The sequence below is a fragment of the Pimephales promelas genome, chromosome 11 (assembly GCF_988280905.1).
Source record: "Pimephales promelas chromosome 11, fPimPro1.hap1.1, whole genome shotgun sequence".
NCBI lineage: Eukaryota > Metazoa > Chordata > Actinopteri > Cypriniformes > Leuciscidae > Pimephales > Pimephales promelas.
The window spans coordinates 22268587-22284312 of NC_142779.1; the positions used below are offsets into that span (position 1 = coordinate 22268587).

General features: G+C 36.4%; 1 protein-coding gene across 1 annotated transcript in view; it reads right to left on the minus strand.

Annotated features, from left to right (window-relative positions):
- The window catches only part of eys (EGF-like photoreceptor maintenance factor), a 302080-nt gene that overhangs the window by 97348 nt on the left and 189006 nt on the right, over positions 1 to 15726 (minus strand). Inside the window, exons 27-29 of the mRNA XM_039651858.2 lie at positions 13150 to 13274; positions 11688 to 11812; positions 6654 to 6879 (exon numbers count right to left, since the gene is read on the minus strand). Coding sequence (XP_039507792.2) covers positions 6654 to 6879; positions 11688 to 11812; positions 13150 to 13274 — 476 coding nt within the window. The remainder of the gene's footprint in view (positions 1 to 6653; positions 6880 to 11687; positions 11813 to 13149; positions 13275 to 15726) is intronic.

Below are 15726 nucleotides of genomic sequence, written 5' to 3' on the forward strand. Positions count from 1 at the left end.
TTCTATGTTCTGTATCACTGCGTTGTGTTTGTTACATTTTACTGTTTAGAAGATTGACGAGTCTTTAAATCACCTTTATAAATGCTTTACAAAGCATGAATAGTCCTCACTTTAGATTAGCTCACAAAAAGAGTTAACTAACCACTACTAAATGCTTTATAACTACCTGTATTTACTACATTTACTTACACTTTCTACGTGATCTTATGAATGACTGACAACTCTTAAACAACTGGTTTGTAAATAATGCTATACTTCATTTAGAAATTATTAATTGATCATTAACAAAGTATGAAAATACACTCATTAAACGCATTATAGCTATGCTTATAAATCAATAAAAAAACATGTATAGCTGTATTTATAAACTGCATATTAATGTCTATTAATGTTTTATAAATGATGAATTAACTGTTTACTCACGCTTAACTAATGATTAATAGTGTGCAGTTATTATAAAGTGTTACCAAATTTTCTTCTAAAATGATCATTTTTTATCAAGCTTGTATATTTAAGTTCAGTAATTTCACTTAAATGGCAATGACGATTACCTATTAATTGTCATTTAAGTGAAATTACTGAACTTAAATACACAAGCTTGATAAAAATGGTAATTATAGAACAAAATTTTAAATGGCACTTAGAGGCTTTTGCATCTGAACTCTTCAAATTGTTTCTAATTTATTATAGTGTGAGACAATGAAGGACAAAATAAGAACTGGATTATGTTTAAAAACTTACTATGAGCAACATTTTGAATCATTTGAATGAGCCATGTCATATTTACATCGGAAAGGAGCACGTCCTGGTTTTACAGAGTTAGACGTGTTCCAGGATCAAAATATTTTGTTGATCCTGGAACAACATTCCTGATTGAACATTTAATCCTAACCATATCCCTACCCCAACCCCTAAACCTAAACATGCCCATAACTTATCCCTAAAATCAGAAGGAAATGATGTAGAACTTACCCCCTAAAATCAGAAACACTGATGTAGAAGCACCTAACCTTGGTTGTAAGCCTAAATTTGACTTGTCCCTCAAATCTAATTGGTTGATAGGAATGTTGCTCCAGAATCAACAAAGATGTTGATCCAGGAACATGATGCGTTTGGTGAAATCAGGTTTTCCCGGAAAGGAAATGATACAAACTTTGTGTGACCACCACAGAATGAGCTTGTACATGAGCATGACAACTTTGGTAAAAATATCTCATTGCGATTTTTTTTTTTATAACAAAACAAAGTCATATAAAGTCGTAAGACTGAAACAAATGTGCATGTCTTTTTTCTAGATTGTGGCTACCTTGAATCAGTCCAATCTGCCATTCTTCTTGAAAACGATCTCAGACAGTTGTCCAGCCAGTTTTATCAAAAGAGTGTGTGCATTCCAAAGACTAAATGGATTTCTGAGTCCAACTTGAGATGATAGATTTATCCCACCATTTTTGAGTTAGGACTATAGCAGCTTCCTTGAGTTTTATCTTCCATAAAAAATGGCCTCAATTCCACCCCGTCTGGACAATCGGAGAGCGATTACTCAGCTAGTGTACCTCTCGGGCACTTGCGGAAAATTCTCATGGATGCCCAGAGAAACCTTTAAAGCTGTCCGTAGCATTTGCCTTCTGCATTGTAAATTAATTGATTTCTGTAAAGTGCATGTTTGGAAAATTAACTGCACTGTTCCCCAAGGGCACCGACTTACACACACTTTGTCTTTCTCAGTAGTGGCTGAAGAAATTAGTGCTGATGGTATCTTAGAGCAAACATTCATGCAGTCATATCCATACACATTTCTGTGCCCTCAAGAGATCCAAGTGCAGTTTCTCTGTTTACTACATTTTTCATTCTGCGGAGAGGTTTAATTTCATTGTGTTGTGCCCCCCAGGACTACTATAAAGTCTAGCTTAAATGTCAAAATCACTCTCAACATTTGCCAGAAACACATTTACCTTTATTTTCGCCCTGTAACTGACCTATTGATTTTTTTTTTTTTTTGCTGTTTGCTTTGAATAGCGGCAATCTTAGATAATCTCTTATAGCATTGCAGCATTTAAAAGATCAACTGTAACTGAGAGAATGACATCTCATTCCCACTCTTTAACGCTGTGAAATGTGGTATTTAGAAAAAAAAGAAAACACTTTGAAAATGGCTACGGGCCAGCAGTTCCTTTTAAATCAATTCAGAAAGAAAGCGAAAAGTCATGCTTTAGGGAAATTTAAGCACATTTCTTCTTCTAAAATAACTTGCTTAGACTATGCTTCACTAAATTACCTTCAGTGATTTGACAAATTTAGCCTCCAGAATCCATTTATTAGTCCATTGTCAGGAAATTGGGCAAGGATGGCTCAATTTCCTAAATGATGTGGAAATTTAGTCCTCGTGTGCCACACTGACATTTTGACTCTTTACAGTTCATTCATTGTTACCAATGGGCATTTTCTGTCATACTCAATAAACATCATAAACCATAGCACATAGTCTTTAATTATCTGTAATTTTTCCAGCGAAAACTAATTGCGTTTGTTCAAACTATTGCCTCTTCAGAGAACATTAGTGGAACAAATGTGGAAAAAGCTGTTATTATCAGACATACCACAGATGGTGAGTGTTTATCTTACTAACCTTTAGGGGCTCCCAGCTCATTTAGGAACAGAGCAAAGCAAAATGTAGGTTGTTTGGGAAATGTTTGCGGAACACACATTTCAAGGATGTTTTGTCTGGCATGATGTTGCCTTTGGTAATGTATCTGTTTGTTATTGTAGTCATTGATATCATATAGTGTGAAAGCAATTTTAAACTTTATGACAAAAAAATAAAATAAATAAAAAGCAAAAAGCAGTGTGACCATCTCATTTTATAAGAAATTTTCCATAAAAATAGAAATTTGGGAATTAAAAATGTCTGCCTACCACCTAATTATTTCATTCACCCATCTAATTACAGATAATTAAAATGCAGGTTTCAAGTTGGCTTTAAATACAAATTATTCCTGACTGCAAAAATAATATGTATCATATAAAGATGCAAACTATTCAGTAGTATTACTTTATGCACTAAATAAATTAAATTAATATTTTCACGTGGTCATGTGGGCTCTCATTTTAGATGAGGTAGTTCAATATATGAATGTTAAAAATAATAAATGTTTTATATTTAAGGTGTTACAATTTCCCCCAGCTACTTTAATGTGCACAAATTGAAGGGATTTTTTTATTGAAAGGATAGTTACTCAAAAAAGGGAAATGATGTAATAATTTACTCACTCTCATGTCATTCAAAACCTGTATGATTTACTTTAATAGAAGATATTTTGAGAAATATCTCTCTTTTTTTGTCCATACAATGGAAAAAAATCAATGTTTTGTTAAAATTAATCAAAATATCTTCTTTTGTGTTTCTGCAGAAGAAAGTAAGTCAATCAGGGGTGCGTTTCCCTTCACTATCATAGTACGGTGCATCGTTGAAGAAATCAACTAGCTAGTCACAACTGTTTCCCCAAACCATATTGTCGCAAAGTGGTCGTTCAACCACGTTGGTTTATGACGTCATGCACGTGGTGGTGGAGATTTATTTTAATGGAACTGTTTGAGATCGAATTAATGCAAGATGTTTAGATATAAATTACTGACATGGCATCTGAGGATTAATATTTCACTCTATTTCCAGATTCAATCATAGACTCGTTCTTACATAGTAGACCATGTTCGCACATGCGTCTCCAAAAACGGTGCATTTACTCTCTTTTTACGTCTTTGACAAACTCAAAGACGTAAATTACATTTGTATGTATTCTAAATAAAAGACACAGGTTGCACTGTCAGCTTGCTTATTTTACTCTAGATACAGATTTATTGAGTCCACATGTCATGCAATGTAGAAACTACTATATGCTTCTAACCACTTAGTGACTTAGTGAAGCTGTTTACAAATGTTCGTTGGAGTGGTGGTTTCGGGAAACATCGACTCATTTTACTAATCTGATTACGACGGAACTTGCGACCATAGTTGGTTAACGATGCTTTCGGGAAACGCACCCAGAATAACAAAAGGGAGAGTAAATGATGACAGAATATTCATTTTTGGGTGAACTGCACTCCAGTGGCGGCTGCTGGTCTTTCAAACAGGGGAAGCTCTTTTTTCTTCTTTTTTTTTAAACTCGACTGTCAGGTGTGGGGATGGTGAAAAGAGCGAGGATTCGATGCAGAGTTGATGGGCTTTATTTTATTGATAAAAACAAACAAAAAACAAACAAGGGGAATAAATTGGGAGCAAAAAAGGCAGGTAACGAGGGAGGACAGGTGGGGCAAAATAACTAATAATCAGGAAACAGGATGGGAGTCACAATGACAGGAAAGCACATATGGCACAACGAACACATGACAAGCACAAGCCATGTGCTCATACCAAACATGACAAAAACACATGACCAATAAAACAAATTAAAAAGCAATTGTGCTCACACAAAATGAGACCTGAAGAACGATGAGAACACTCATAAGACACGTGTTCACACAGAACATGACAACATGAAAGCACACAGCTAGTGTAAAACACAAGCTACACAGCACAAGACAAAACATGACATGAAAGCACGCGGCCGATGTAAACACAAGCCTTGTGCCACACAATACACAACACACTGAACAGAGCGAACACGACAAGACAGAACGCTAACGTTACGCATGAGTACGACCATAAGGTCATCCTGTGCACTCACAACCGAAAACAAACACGCGGAGAATGCATGTCCGAATCCCAACACAAAAGTGAAACCAAACTAGACAGATGTGCCGTGATTCAAACACCACGCCCGCACATGTAACAACAAGACACCTGACATCGACGGAAGAAATGTGGGAATTAGGTTGAACTGTGAAATATCTGATGAAAATTGCAAATTCTAAGAAATATGTTACAGTAGTTCGTCTTTCGAGTAAAATACACACAAAATTCGCGACGAGACTGAGCACGAAGTCTTTAAACTAGCTTCCGCGTCAGTGATTTTTTTATTGGGTGAAATCGCTGTCAATCAAAAGGAGATGCAATCCTCCAATCATCACGCGGACGCCCGGACGCCAGGCCAGCCCACTTCCCTATTAAACCCAGAGACGCCCGGCGTCCGTGGGCGGGACATAATCGCAGCATTTATCCAATGACCGTCTAGTTTAACAGCACTGAAAAAAACTGTTCAAAGCAGCCCCACTGAAGTCAATGGACGCCGAGCTTCAACGGGGAAATGCCATAGGAAAACGCATGCACTGTGACGGGCTACAGGAGGCGCTGCATGAGAAGGAGATCAAGTCAGCCGACCTGCTATTTGTTGCTTAATCTGAACGAACTAGAAAGAACTGTTCTAACGCATTTTTACTCATTAAAATGTTAACACAATAGTACACATTTGATCATTATTTGTTTGACATTATAGGGGAAGCTGAGCTTCCCTTGCAGTCTTAAAGAAATCTCCACTGCTGCACTTACTCCGTAAAGAATATTGTTGGTTTAACTTAAAAAAAGTAAGTTACCTAGTTACCTTAAAATTCAGAGTTCATTGAAATGGAAAAAAAATAGCCTAGTTAATACAATGAAGAAGATTGGTTTAATAAATATAAACTCAAAATATTCTGTTACCTTAACCACACTAATTATCTAAGTTGATATGACAAAAGATAAAAAGTTGGGATAATAAATCATGGAAATAATTTTTATAGTGGTGTCACAAGAAGAAAGGTTGACGTGGAGCAGCTAATTCTTAAACCGCCGGGGAATCACCCATTTAAAAAACAACCAAACAGGCGATTCTTCTGCATGGCTAAAAGAGAACATGACAGTTGGAAATAAAATGAGAATCAACACAGGCTTGGCTTTTTCATATGTAGCTCTCTAACAGAGTTCATTGCAAAGCATTATCTATTGTGAAGGGTTATTTTATTGTGCGTTGTTGTAGCTCTGTGCTGGAATAGTGTGTCTATTAATGGATAGAGCTGCAATAGCATCTAGTCAGGTTGAGATCCTTTCCATCTAAACTGCTTTTATCTTAGGTCTAGTAGTTAATGTTTTATGAGCACTGCAGTAGGATAGCCATATTCATCCATACTGTCCGTCACACAGAGCCGAAGCACGACCTAAACAATGTTCTTCTGCAAAATGCATGCAGTTTTGTTTTTTAACCACTAGAGGCCCAAAAGTTACATAATGTACCTTTTAATAATTCCCACCCAAGGCATATGAAAAAAGGCGGCAAGGCCTGGTTAATTTGAGTTAGTAGAGTGTTTGAATGTTATGGTAAAGGGCGTGACATTTCCGAAACACTCTTGAAGCCATTGACCAATCATAACACACTGGTCCAGCCGACTAATCAGAGCAAATTGTGCTTTTTCAGAAGGAGGGGCTTCACAGAGACAGGAACTACACTGAGCGTTACTGCCAGACTGGGGAGTAAGGTGCAAACAATTATGTACAATATGAGATTTTTTTTTTTTGAACATTCAAACATGAAATCCTTTTCCAGTAAGCCCCAAAAACAAAATCAAGATTTTATAAAAGGGCATGATATGGCCTCTAAGATGTTATGAGGTTTCTAAAAATACAGAGAAGTATTACAAAAGTGCGAAATATTGCACTTTTTTTTTTTACAGGTTTTCACACTAACCTGTCAGCTGCTCAGTGCTTTGTAAGTTCTCCACAGGGGCTAAAGTGGGTTGTAACTCTAAGCTGGGGTGGATGGTACTCCACGAGACAGGCAAGATGGGAGGAACAGAGGACGTGTGTGTCTTCATTGTGTCACAGCTGACATTGTTGATGCCATCCTTACATGAAAATCCATCAGGGCATGATTGGATCAAGCAGTCATCGTAATTAAATTCACAGTTTTCACCCTGAAACAGAAAATAAAGACTTTTCTAACAAAATGTTTTTTTTTTTTTCTGTAAGTGTTATTGAAATGCCTGCTGGCCTGGGATATTGTTTGATGCCACGTTCAACAATGTTGTCAGTACAATAATAAGGCAGGTTTCTGAAATAATTGCACAAGTTTGTGGCATTACGGTGAGGAAGTACAATGTTTGATGCAATATGCTGAAATAAATGCAGTGTACACAACTAGGCTGGGGGCATTAGAATTCAAGTGTGGTGCAGAACTCAAATTTGGATGAATAAGAATGTAAATTATAGTAGCAGCCTCGTAGCAGGAGCAATTATGCTTTCTGCTGAACCAGTTTTGGAGGACAACCATACATTTTCTTCCCATCTTCCTCTGTTTGTCTTTTTGAAGTGAACTTCCATTACTAAATGCATTGAGTGCTGAGTTGAAAGTTACAAGTGTGACATCTTCTCAACAGGGTAAAAGGTTCATATTTTTGTGCATGCAAGCTTTGCACAATTTCTTATTTTAAAGGCTAAATTAGAGACAACCCAAAATTTAATACAACCAACAGTATCTGTCTGGCACCCAGCGACACATAATTGTTTACACTTTATTTTGGTAGTCCACTTTAGACATTCTACTTTGCTGTAAAATAACTTTGCAACTACATGTCAACTAGGCTTACTATTTTAATTTGCAACTGCATGCCAACTAACTCTCATTAGAGTATTACTGTTAGGTGTTAGGGTTCGGATTAGTAGAATAAGTTGACTTGTAGTTGCCAAGTTACTTATAGTCAGTAGAATGTCTGTTGGGGAGCATCAAAACAAAGTGTTAGCAGATACTAAAGGGTACATTTCATGCTTTTAAATCACTCCCTTTTACATATAAATCATACATTTGTGGTCTATATAAAGGGAAACTGCAATGCTTGGGTCTGAATTCCTCATTATGATAGCTCAACAGGCCCCCTTTCTGATGTGCGTCTGTGAGCAATTCGTTTTGGTGCGGCCTCTTTAAATGCAAGCAAGATGTGTCATACCCAGCCCGCTCTCCAGGTCGCTGAGTTCACACTTGGTTCAACTCCACCGCGTTCGGCCATTTTTGTAGTTTGATATACGATATACGATTAGATAGCGTCAAATAACATTTTATTCACACGTTAACAAAATGTCAACAATGGAAGACTTGTCCATCAAGCCTCACATGTTCAAAAATATGACGACCACCTGTAGAACAACATCTTCATATGGATGTAACTTATTGCCATGGAATGTAACTGTCTGTATTGTATTATAAGTTAAAGTCGATTATTTCACTTGTTAAAACAAGCACACTAACAAGATAAATGACTACGGTCTAATCTTACCTCTAAAAATCTGTATTGATAATATGATACATATAGAAAAGCATCAGAAAACACAGCAGCTAAATGACCATTGATGAAACTCAAGAACAAAATACTGCAGACGTGTAACGTTACTTCAAAACAAAGAAAGACAAAGGTACTGCTAAACCATGACCACCATGTGTTTTAAGAAAGTAAAGTACTTTATTTTTATTAACGATATTTACAGCTTATCGAAATCCTCCGTTCATCGTCTCCAAAGATAGAAGGAATTTACCCCTGATTCAGACGAATTCGATCGGCAAACCCTTCTTTATACTGGCGGAGGATGTTGACGTTGGAATCCTTGAAGTGCTTTGGGTCACTACATCCAACAACCGAACATTTTGACTTGCCCTCTCGTAACTTCTGTATCATTGAGCTTGGACTACAAAATCGTAGCGAGAAATAAAAATGGCGGATTGCTCGAAGTGTTGGGCCAGTAGTCAATGTCCTTATTTGGCAGTTCCGCTGCAAATACTGTGACGTAATTGTTCAAAATATGTCATAGAGAACAGAAAAATCTGAACAGGTTGCAAAATATGACCAAAACAGAATATAAAGATACGAAGCACCTGAAGAGAATAATTTCAACTTTTCTGTACTTAACCCTTATGCTGCATTAGGGACATTTTTGGTCTTTTGCAGTTTAATTTCTTTGACCATTTTGGCTGTTTTAATGCAAATGGTATGAAATTTGGCAAAATTGTGACTTTTTGGATACATGTAAAAAATGTGATCCCATTTTGCAAAATATGTATAACACACACTGTGTAGATCAAATAGTTACACTCAGCACCATAAAGACCAAAAATGGCCCATTGAAACCCATTAAAACGTTGTTTAAATCTGAGGCTGTCAGTAATACATGAAACATGATTTTTGCACAAACATCCTTTCATTTTGAAGCAAAAGCATTATATTTGCATTATATAGTGTATTCCACCAGATGACGTCACTACATATTTATTCCCTATGGGTGGAAATGCACCTTATTTTAGGCAATAGGCAATGTTTAATAGGTGGCCATTTTTGGTCTCTAACGCGCTAAGTGGGATTTTTTGCAAAGTGGGACTGTGATAATCCAAATCTAAAGTTTTCTCTTTGCATTTAGTTTATTGAAAATAATTGAATTTTTGTGTTTTTTCCTCTTATACAAATCGATGGTTTCGCAAACAAAACTGGTAATTAAAGGGTTAAAATCCTGAAATTGAATACATTTTTGGTAGTTATGATGAGGACTGATGCTGGTTAAAAGATTTAACTTGGTAAAAGTGGAAAATAATAATAATATAGAATATTTTAGGCAATGTTTAATATGTGGCCATTTTTGGTCCTTAATGCACTCAACGGTGTTAAAAATCTAATGCAGCACAAGGGTTAAACGCTCCAAATATACAACAAAATGCATTTAAGGGCTAAAAAAAAAGTGGATTTAGCATGATATGTCCCCTTTAAGCAGGCCATCTACAAATACTCTAATGACTGGTATTTGATATGTAGTTGAAAAATTACTTATTGGTAGAAGACTATCTCAAGTGGACTATCAAAATAAAGTATTTACTAAAATTAGCATTCGAGTAGAAAAAAAAGACTCTGACACTGCAGGGAAGTCTATGAAGACATCAACACACATGGCACCTTTTAGCGTCAATATAACATGCACAGATTATGGGTTGGTTTAAGTCTGGGGTTGGGGTAGGGTTAGACCACTTGGATGCGCCTTCTGCCCCATATATATCTGCGTCTCATATTGACGCTAAAGGGTGCCATGTGCGTTGGATGTCTACGCATTGGCAAAAGCGTCAGTATATGACGCCTTGGGATGAGAACGGGCTGAGGATACCCATAGCACTGATTTTAACAGACTAAAGATCAATGTTGATCAGAATAAAAGGCTTTTCTGTTTGATTCACTGGCGTACGACAATGGTCTTGGATATCTTATACAGACACCTTGAGCTGTGGATGCAGCAGGTAAACGTAATTTCACAAAGTGCAACAATGTTCCTGAATCAACGGCTGTGTCTGAAATTGCATACTCTCTTGAGCAGGTACTCATTTTGAAGAAGTAATTACTGTACAACCTCTAAAAAAGTATGTTCTATATAGTACGAGTGTGTGTATAATGAAATCTGGACGGATTCAATTCGCCATGTAGTCATAATCATTTGACCTACCAGTGAAGTTACGTTGCTTCCCTGCTATTCATTAATCCTCTCTCGTGGCCTCATGGGATAGTAAAGTGTCCATCATATGCTCACTTCAGAATATTACAGGAAGAAGTAGGTCACCTGGGTGCTTTTTGCCCACTCTTTTATGAGTACTGTGAATTCGGACATACTTATTTTGTCACATACTGTTTTTCACCTACAATATAGTAGGGAAGTATGTGATTTCAGAATCAGTCAACATTTTTGTTAAATCTGGATCAACATTCCAATCAACCAATCAGATTTTTTGAGGGACAAGTTTACAGTTTATCTCATGTTTAGGCCTATAACCAAGACTAGGTGCTTCTACATCAGTGTTATTCACCTATCATTTCCCTAATTATTGGGTAGGGTTAGAGTTAGGTGTAGGGATGGGTTATGAATACATTTCCAGACAGAAATGTTGTTCCAGGATCAACAAAATATGTCTTACTTGGCAAAATCATCAGACACCGGATGCAGCAAATTGCAGATGCCACAGTAGAAATGCCATAATCACCGTCATCCTTGATTAATTTTAACAAATAACAAGGTTACCAAGATAAAAAGGAGCAGCATTGAGCTGGTCGTGCTGAAATTCACAGTATTTTAATGCCTGGAATTTTAATAAAAAAAATAAAAGAAAAGGAAGAAAAATGTACATGAATGAATCATTCACAAAATGATCAATACGATGGATTTAGAAAATAGGGTGGATTTCTGAAAAATGATTTTGCATGTTTTTTTTTTTTGTATATACTTTTAAAGGTACTATTCTTTTCGTTGAATATAAAACCTTTAATTAGAAAAAAATGACTAAGTGTACTTGTAAGTCAATTTTAGATGAGAGTAGTTAGATTAACATTAATAATCATCTTATTGCTTATCTTTGTGTTTAGTGTTACTTCGACAAGCTACAGTGCAGACATTCAAATACGAAAATAGGTAAATAATAAGTAGATATGAACATTCTGTCATTGATGAGTGACATCTGTGCTTCCCTTTACTTGAAAAGCACCACAGGCATGTTGAATACTAAAGAGCCCTGCTGCTTCCTCTCCGCCCTGAGGACGTCAAGGATATTTAAAGGCCATCGCAATATTGGAATGGAAACAAACGGATGGCGAATACTTGACAGGAGAAAGACAAACAGGATTGCGTCTCTCTCAAAATCACCTCAGGGGAAGATGAAGAGCTCAGGTAGGAGGAGAAAGGGGGGAGTGGGGGACTCAGGAAGACTTACCACAAATCCGGGCCGACAGAAGCAGGTGTAGCCATGGCCAGGCTCATTCTGGATGCACATTCCCTGGTTGCATGGTTGCAGCAAGCACTCATTAATGTCATCTTCACAGTGAAGACCTGTCCAACCTGCCAGGAACAAAAACCCAGAGTGCCACAGTTAGCCCACAACCAACAAACCCCACCTCCCGCTTCTCTTACGTTTTCTGCACCATCTCAATTCTTGCTTAATTTCCCTGTTCTGGAAAGCATCCACATATGCACACGTACAGAAGGGCTGAATACATTTTAATACTCTATGAGGCTTGTGTCTGTTTCAGTGGCCACCGAGAGCAAATTACTCCCCAGAGGAACGCAAGTGATTTTTGCATGGTGGAATTAAGATGCACAAAGCCAAGATTTTTCACAAATCTTTATCTCTCTTGTGTTCTTCAGACATGAGATAGTTAGGAAGGAAAAAAAAACAACATCGACAAAAGATATTCATAAACATGTATGGCATTTCCTATGCAGGGTTCCTTCACTGAATGACATTTTTGTGACTTTTTCCAGTCATTCGTGATATTTGGATAAGGATCAGAGTTACTGATGAAAAAGTTTGATGAATAACATATATATTTTTATTTCATCCACAATAACAAAGGGGCAAAACAAAAAATGTGCATCATGGCAATAAAGCAATTTTAATTAAAACAGAAATCTAGGAGAAATGCACATTACTCTTTTCTATAGAAGTTTGAGTTTATGTAAAAAAAAATGAATTATTCATTATTATATATATATATATATATATATATATATATATATATATATATATATATATATATTATTTATTTATTTTTATTTTTTTTCAAAACCTGGGGGACTCTAAAACTGCTTGTCTAAAAAATACCTAAAAAAAAAAAAAAAAAAAAAAAACAAATTAGGTTGATATTTTAAAAAAAATGAGCTTTCAGTAAGATTTTGTTTGGGCACAGTACCAAACTTTTTCTACTAGATGACAACCAGACTTCATTACTGCTTATATAAGGGCGCCTCCATTTCCATATGTGTTCTGAGTGATATGAACATCTCGGTTACGTATGTAACCCTCGTTCCCTGAGAAGTTATGGTTGAGTAGTGATGGATGGTAGTGAATGGTTGTGATAAATAGATAGTTCAATCCCAAAACTCACACCATTGGTCGAGTAAATGTTGGGTTGGTCAAGATAAACAAACTGAGCAATATTTTGATAACACATCTTTGCATTGTCTCTGGGTTTTAAGCTGAGAAAGGGGGAAATTAATTCAACATGGAAAAAATGCACATTATCAAGTTTTTTTATTTACTTTATTCACTGTGGAAACCTGTCTATAAAGCACAAATGCAATATTCAGTGAAAGACTGATACAGTAATGACTCAACTTAATAAAAATGAATTAATATTGCATTACATAAGATATTTCCGATAACTTTAAAGCCTCACCTGGTCGACAGTGACATTGGTAGCCATTGATGAGGTCTTGGCAGATGGCCCCATGAAAGCACGGCTCAGAACAGCATTCATTCATCTCTACCTCACAGAAATCTCCCACAAAACCTGACAGACAGCTGAATGAAAGCATTCCTCTTTTAAACTTTGCACAGAGAATCAGATGTTTTTATTATCTAAAACATTTCCCTTTAAAAGGTTGAACAGAATGCTAGGACTTTTTGAGCCACAGCCTTGAGCCCACCAAAAAAGCAAATATTCAAAAGGAAAAAAATATAATTAATGGCAGACATATGGTCAGCTAAGCTTGTGAAAGCGCTGCCACACAGATGGTGAGTAAACTGAGAAATGTCTCATTAACAGAGTTTGTTGGAATATAGAAACATTTCCAATTTTTTTTTTTTTTTTTTTTTTTTTAGATTTGAATCTTTAAAACTTAAAGAGAAAGTTCTGGAAAATGACACTCAGTTGACATAATTATGGTGATATGTGCATTAAGGGATTTTGCAGTTATGGTTTTTACACTATGAATGCTGTTGATTATGAACAGATTGCTTGTATACTAAAACACTGAGCGCTACACACTTAAACGCCACAAGACACTTTATGCCGCTTTTGCCAACGCATAGACATCCAACGCACATGGCACCCTTTAGCGTCAAATGAGACGCAGATATATACAGTGGTATGAATAAGTTTTGGCACCCATGCTAAAGTTGCCTAAAAAGAGGAATAAAAAATCATCTTTTGGATATTGATCTTAATGCCTTAATTAGAAAAATGAGGAAAACTCCATCCTTTAAGGACACCAATTTTCTTTGTGAATGAATAATGTATCATAAATAAATAAATAAATGTTTTTCCTTAAAATACAAGGTGCATAAGTCAGGGCACCCCTATGTTAAATTCCCATAGAGTCAGGCTGATTTTTATTTTTAAAAGCCAGTCATTTCATGGATCCAGGATAATATGCATCCTGATAAAGTTTCCTTGGCCTTTGGAATTAAAATATCCCCACATCATCACACAATATTCACCATATCTAGAGATTGGCATGGGGTACTTTCCATAAGATCATCTTTCAATGCAAATCAAACCAGCTATTAGGCTAACTGAAGTAAAACCATGCCAATCTCTGGGTGTGGTGGAAGGTGTGTGATGATGTGGAGATATTTTAATTCCAAAGGCCAATGGAACTTTATCAGGATGCATATTATCCTGGATCCATGAAATAACTGGCTTTTAAAAATAAAAATCTGCCTGACTCTATGGGAATTTAACATAGGGGTGCCCTGACTTATGCACCCTGTATTTTAAGGAAAAACATTTATTTATTTATGATACATTATTCATTCACAAAGAAAATTGGTGTCCTTAAAGGTTGAAGTTTTCCTCATTTTTCTAATAAAGGCATTAAGATAAATATCCAAAAGATGATTTTTTATTCCTCTCTTTAGGCAACTTTAGCATGGGTCCCAAAACTTATTCATACCACTGTATGGGGCACAAGGCGCCTCCAAGTGGTCTAACCCTAACCCTACCCGGCTACCCCAGACCTAAACCTACCATAACCATGTGTGTTGGATGTCTACGTTTTGGCAAAAGTATCGCACATACATATCAACATATCTTTTGTAATTCACATTTGTCTTTCTGTGGCAGTTTTGATGGTTTTCATGTCAACATATCTGTTATAATTCTTTCACATATATGCAAAATGTGAATTACAAAATGTGACCCCCCCCCCCCCCCAAAAAAAAAACAACAAAAAAAAACAAAAAAAAACTGATTTAACACTAATTTAGCTAAAAAAATTTTTAGTCTTTAATATGTGTGCTTTTGTCCATTACCAAATAAGACAGGCTTAAATACAATCGGCCCGTGAGTCATCAGTCCGCGAGTGATTTCAAATGAGAGTAAACACAAAATGGGATGGGGGCGTTTGTTTTCCATTTGAGAAAATCAATCCAATGAGGCCTCATTTGGACAGACAATGCATTCTCATTCCACAGCTGTCCGTCCGTCCGTGAATCAGTCCAGCAGACATGATGAGAATTGCAAATAGCATTATCGGCCGGGCTAATCAGAGGGTCTGGACAGAGGGCTTATTCACATTAGAATATTGTCTTAGGAGGAAGAGATAATGAGATATGTTATGTGTTGGATGGACCCTTTTATGCAGAATGTGTAATGCACCACAATGCAATTTCATCCCTTCAGTTCAGCGATAATGTTGTAGCAGCTGCTGCATAATCAGCCACTCTGGCAACCTTACAGACCTTTATAAAGAACCAAGAGGAACTGTGGAAATGTATCTGGATCAGTGTCTGGCAGTAACAAATTACAAGTTATATATTTAAAAAATAAGGCAAATTTAATTTTTAGTTTGTACATTTTGTTAGTGGGGTTTTATTTGCAAACAAATTAATGGTTCAGTTGATCAAATTCTCTTCCATACTTCGTGCTTTGTGTCTGAATGAGAATCAATAAATGAATCTGAACAAATCTTTTAGGTGGATGGACCCGAAAGCTTGAAGTCACTAAGATGACTCAAAAGCAATACCACTATTA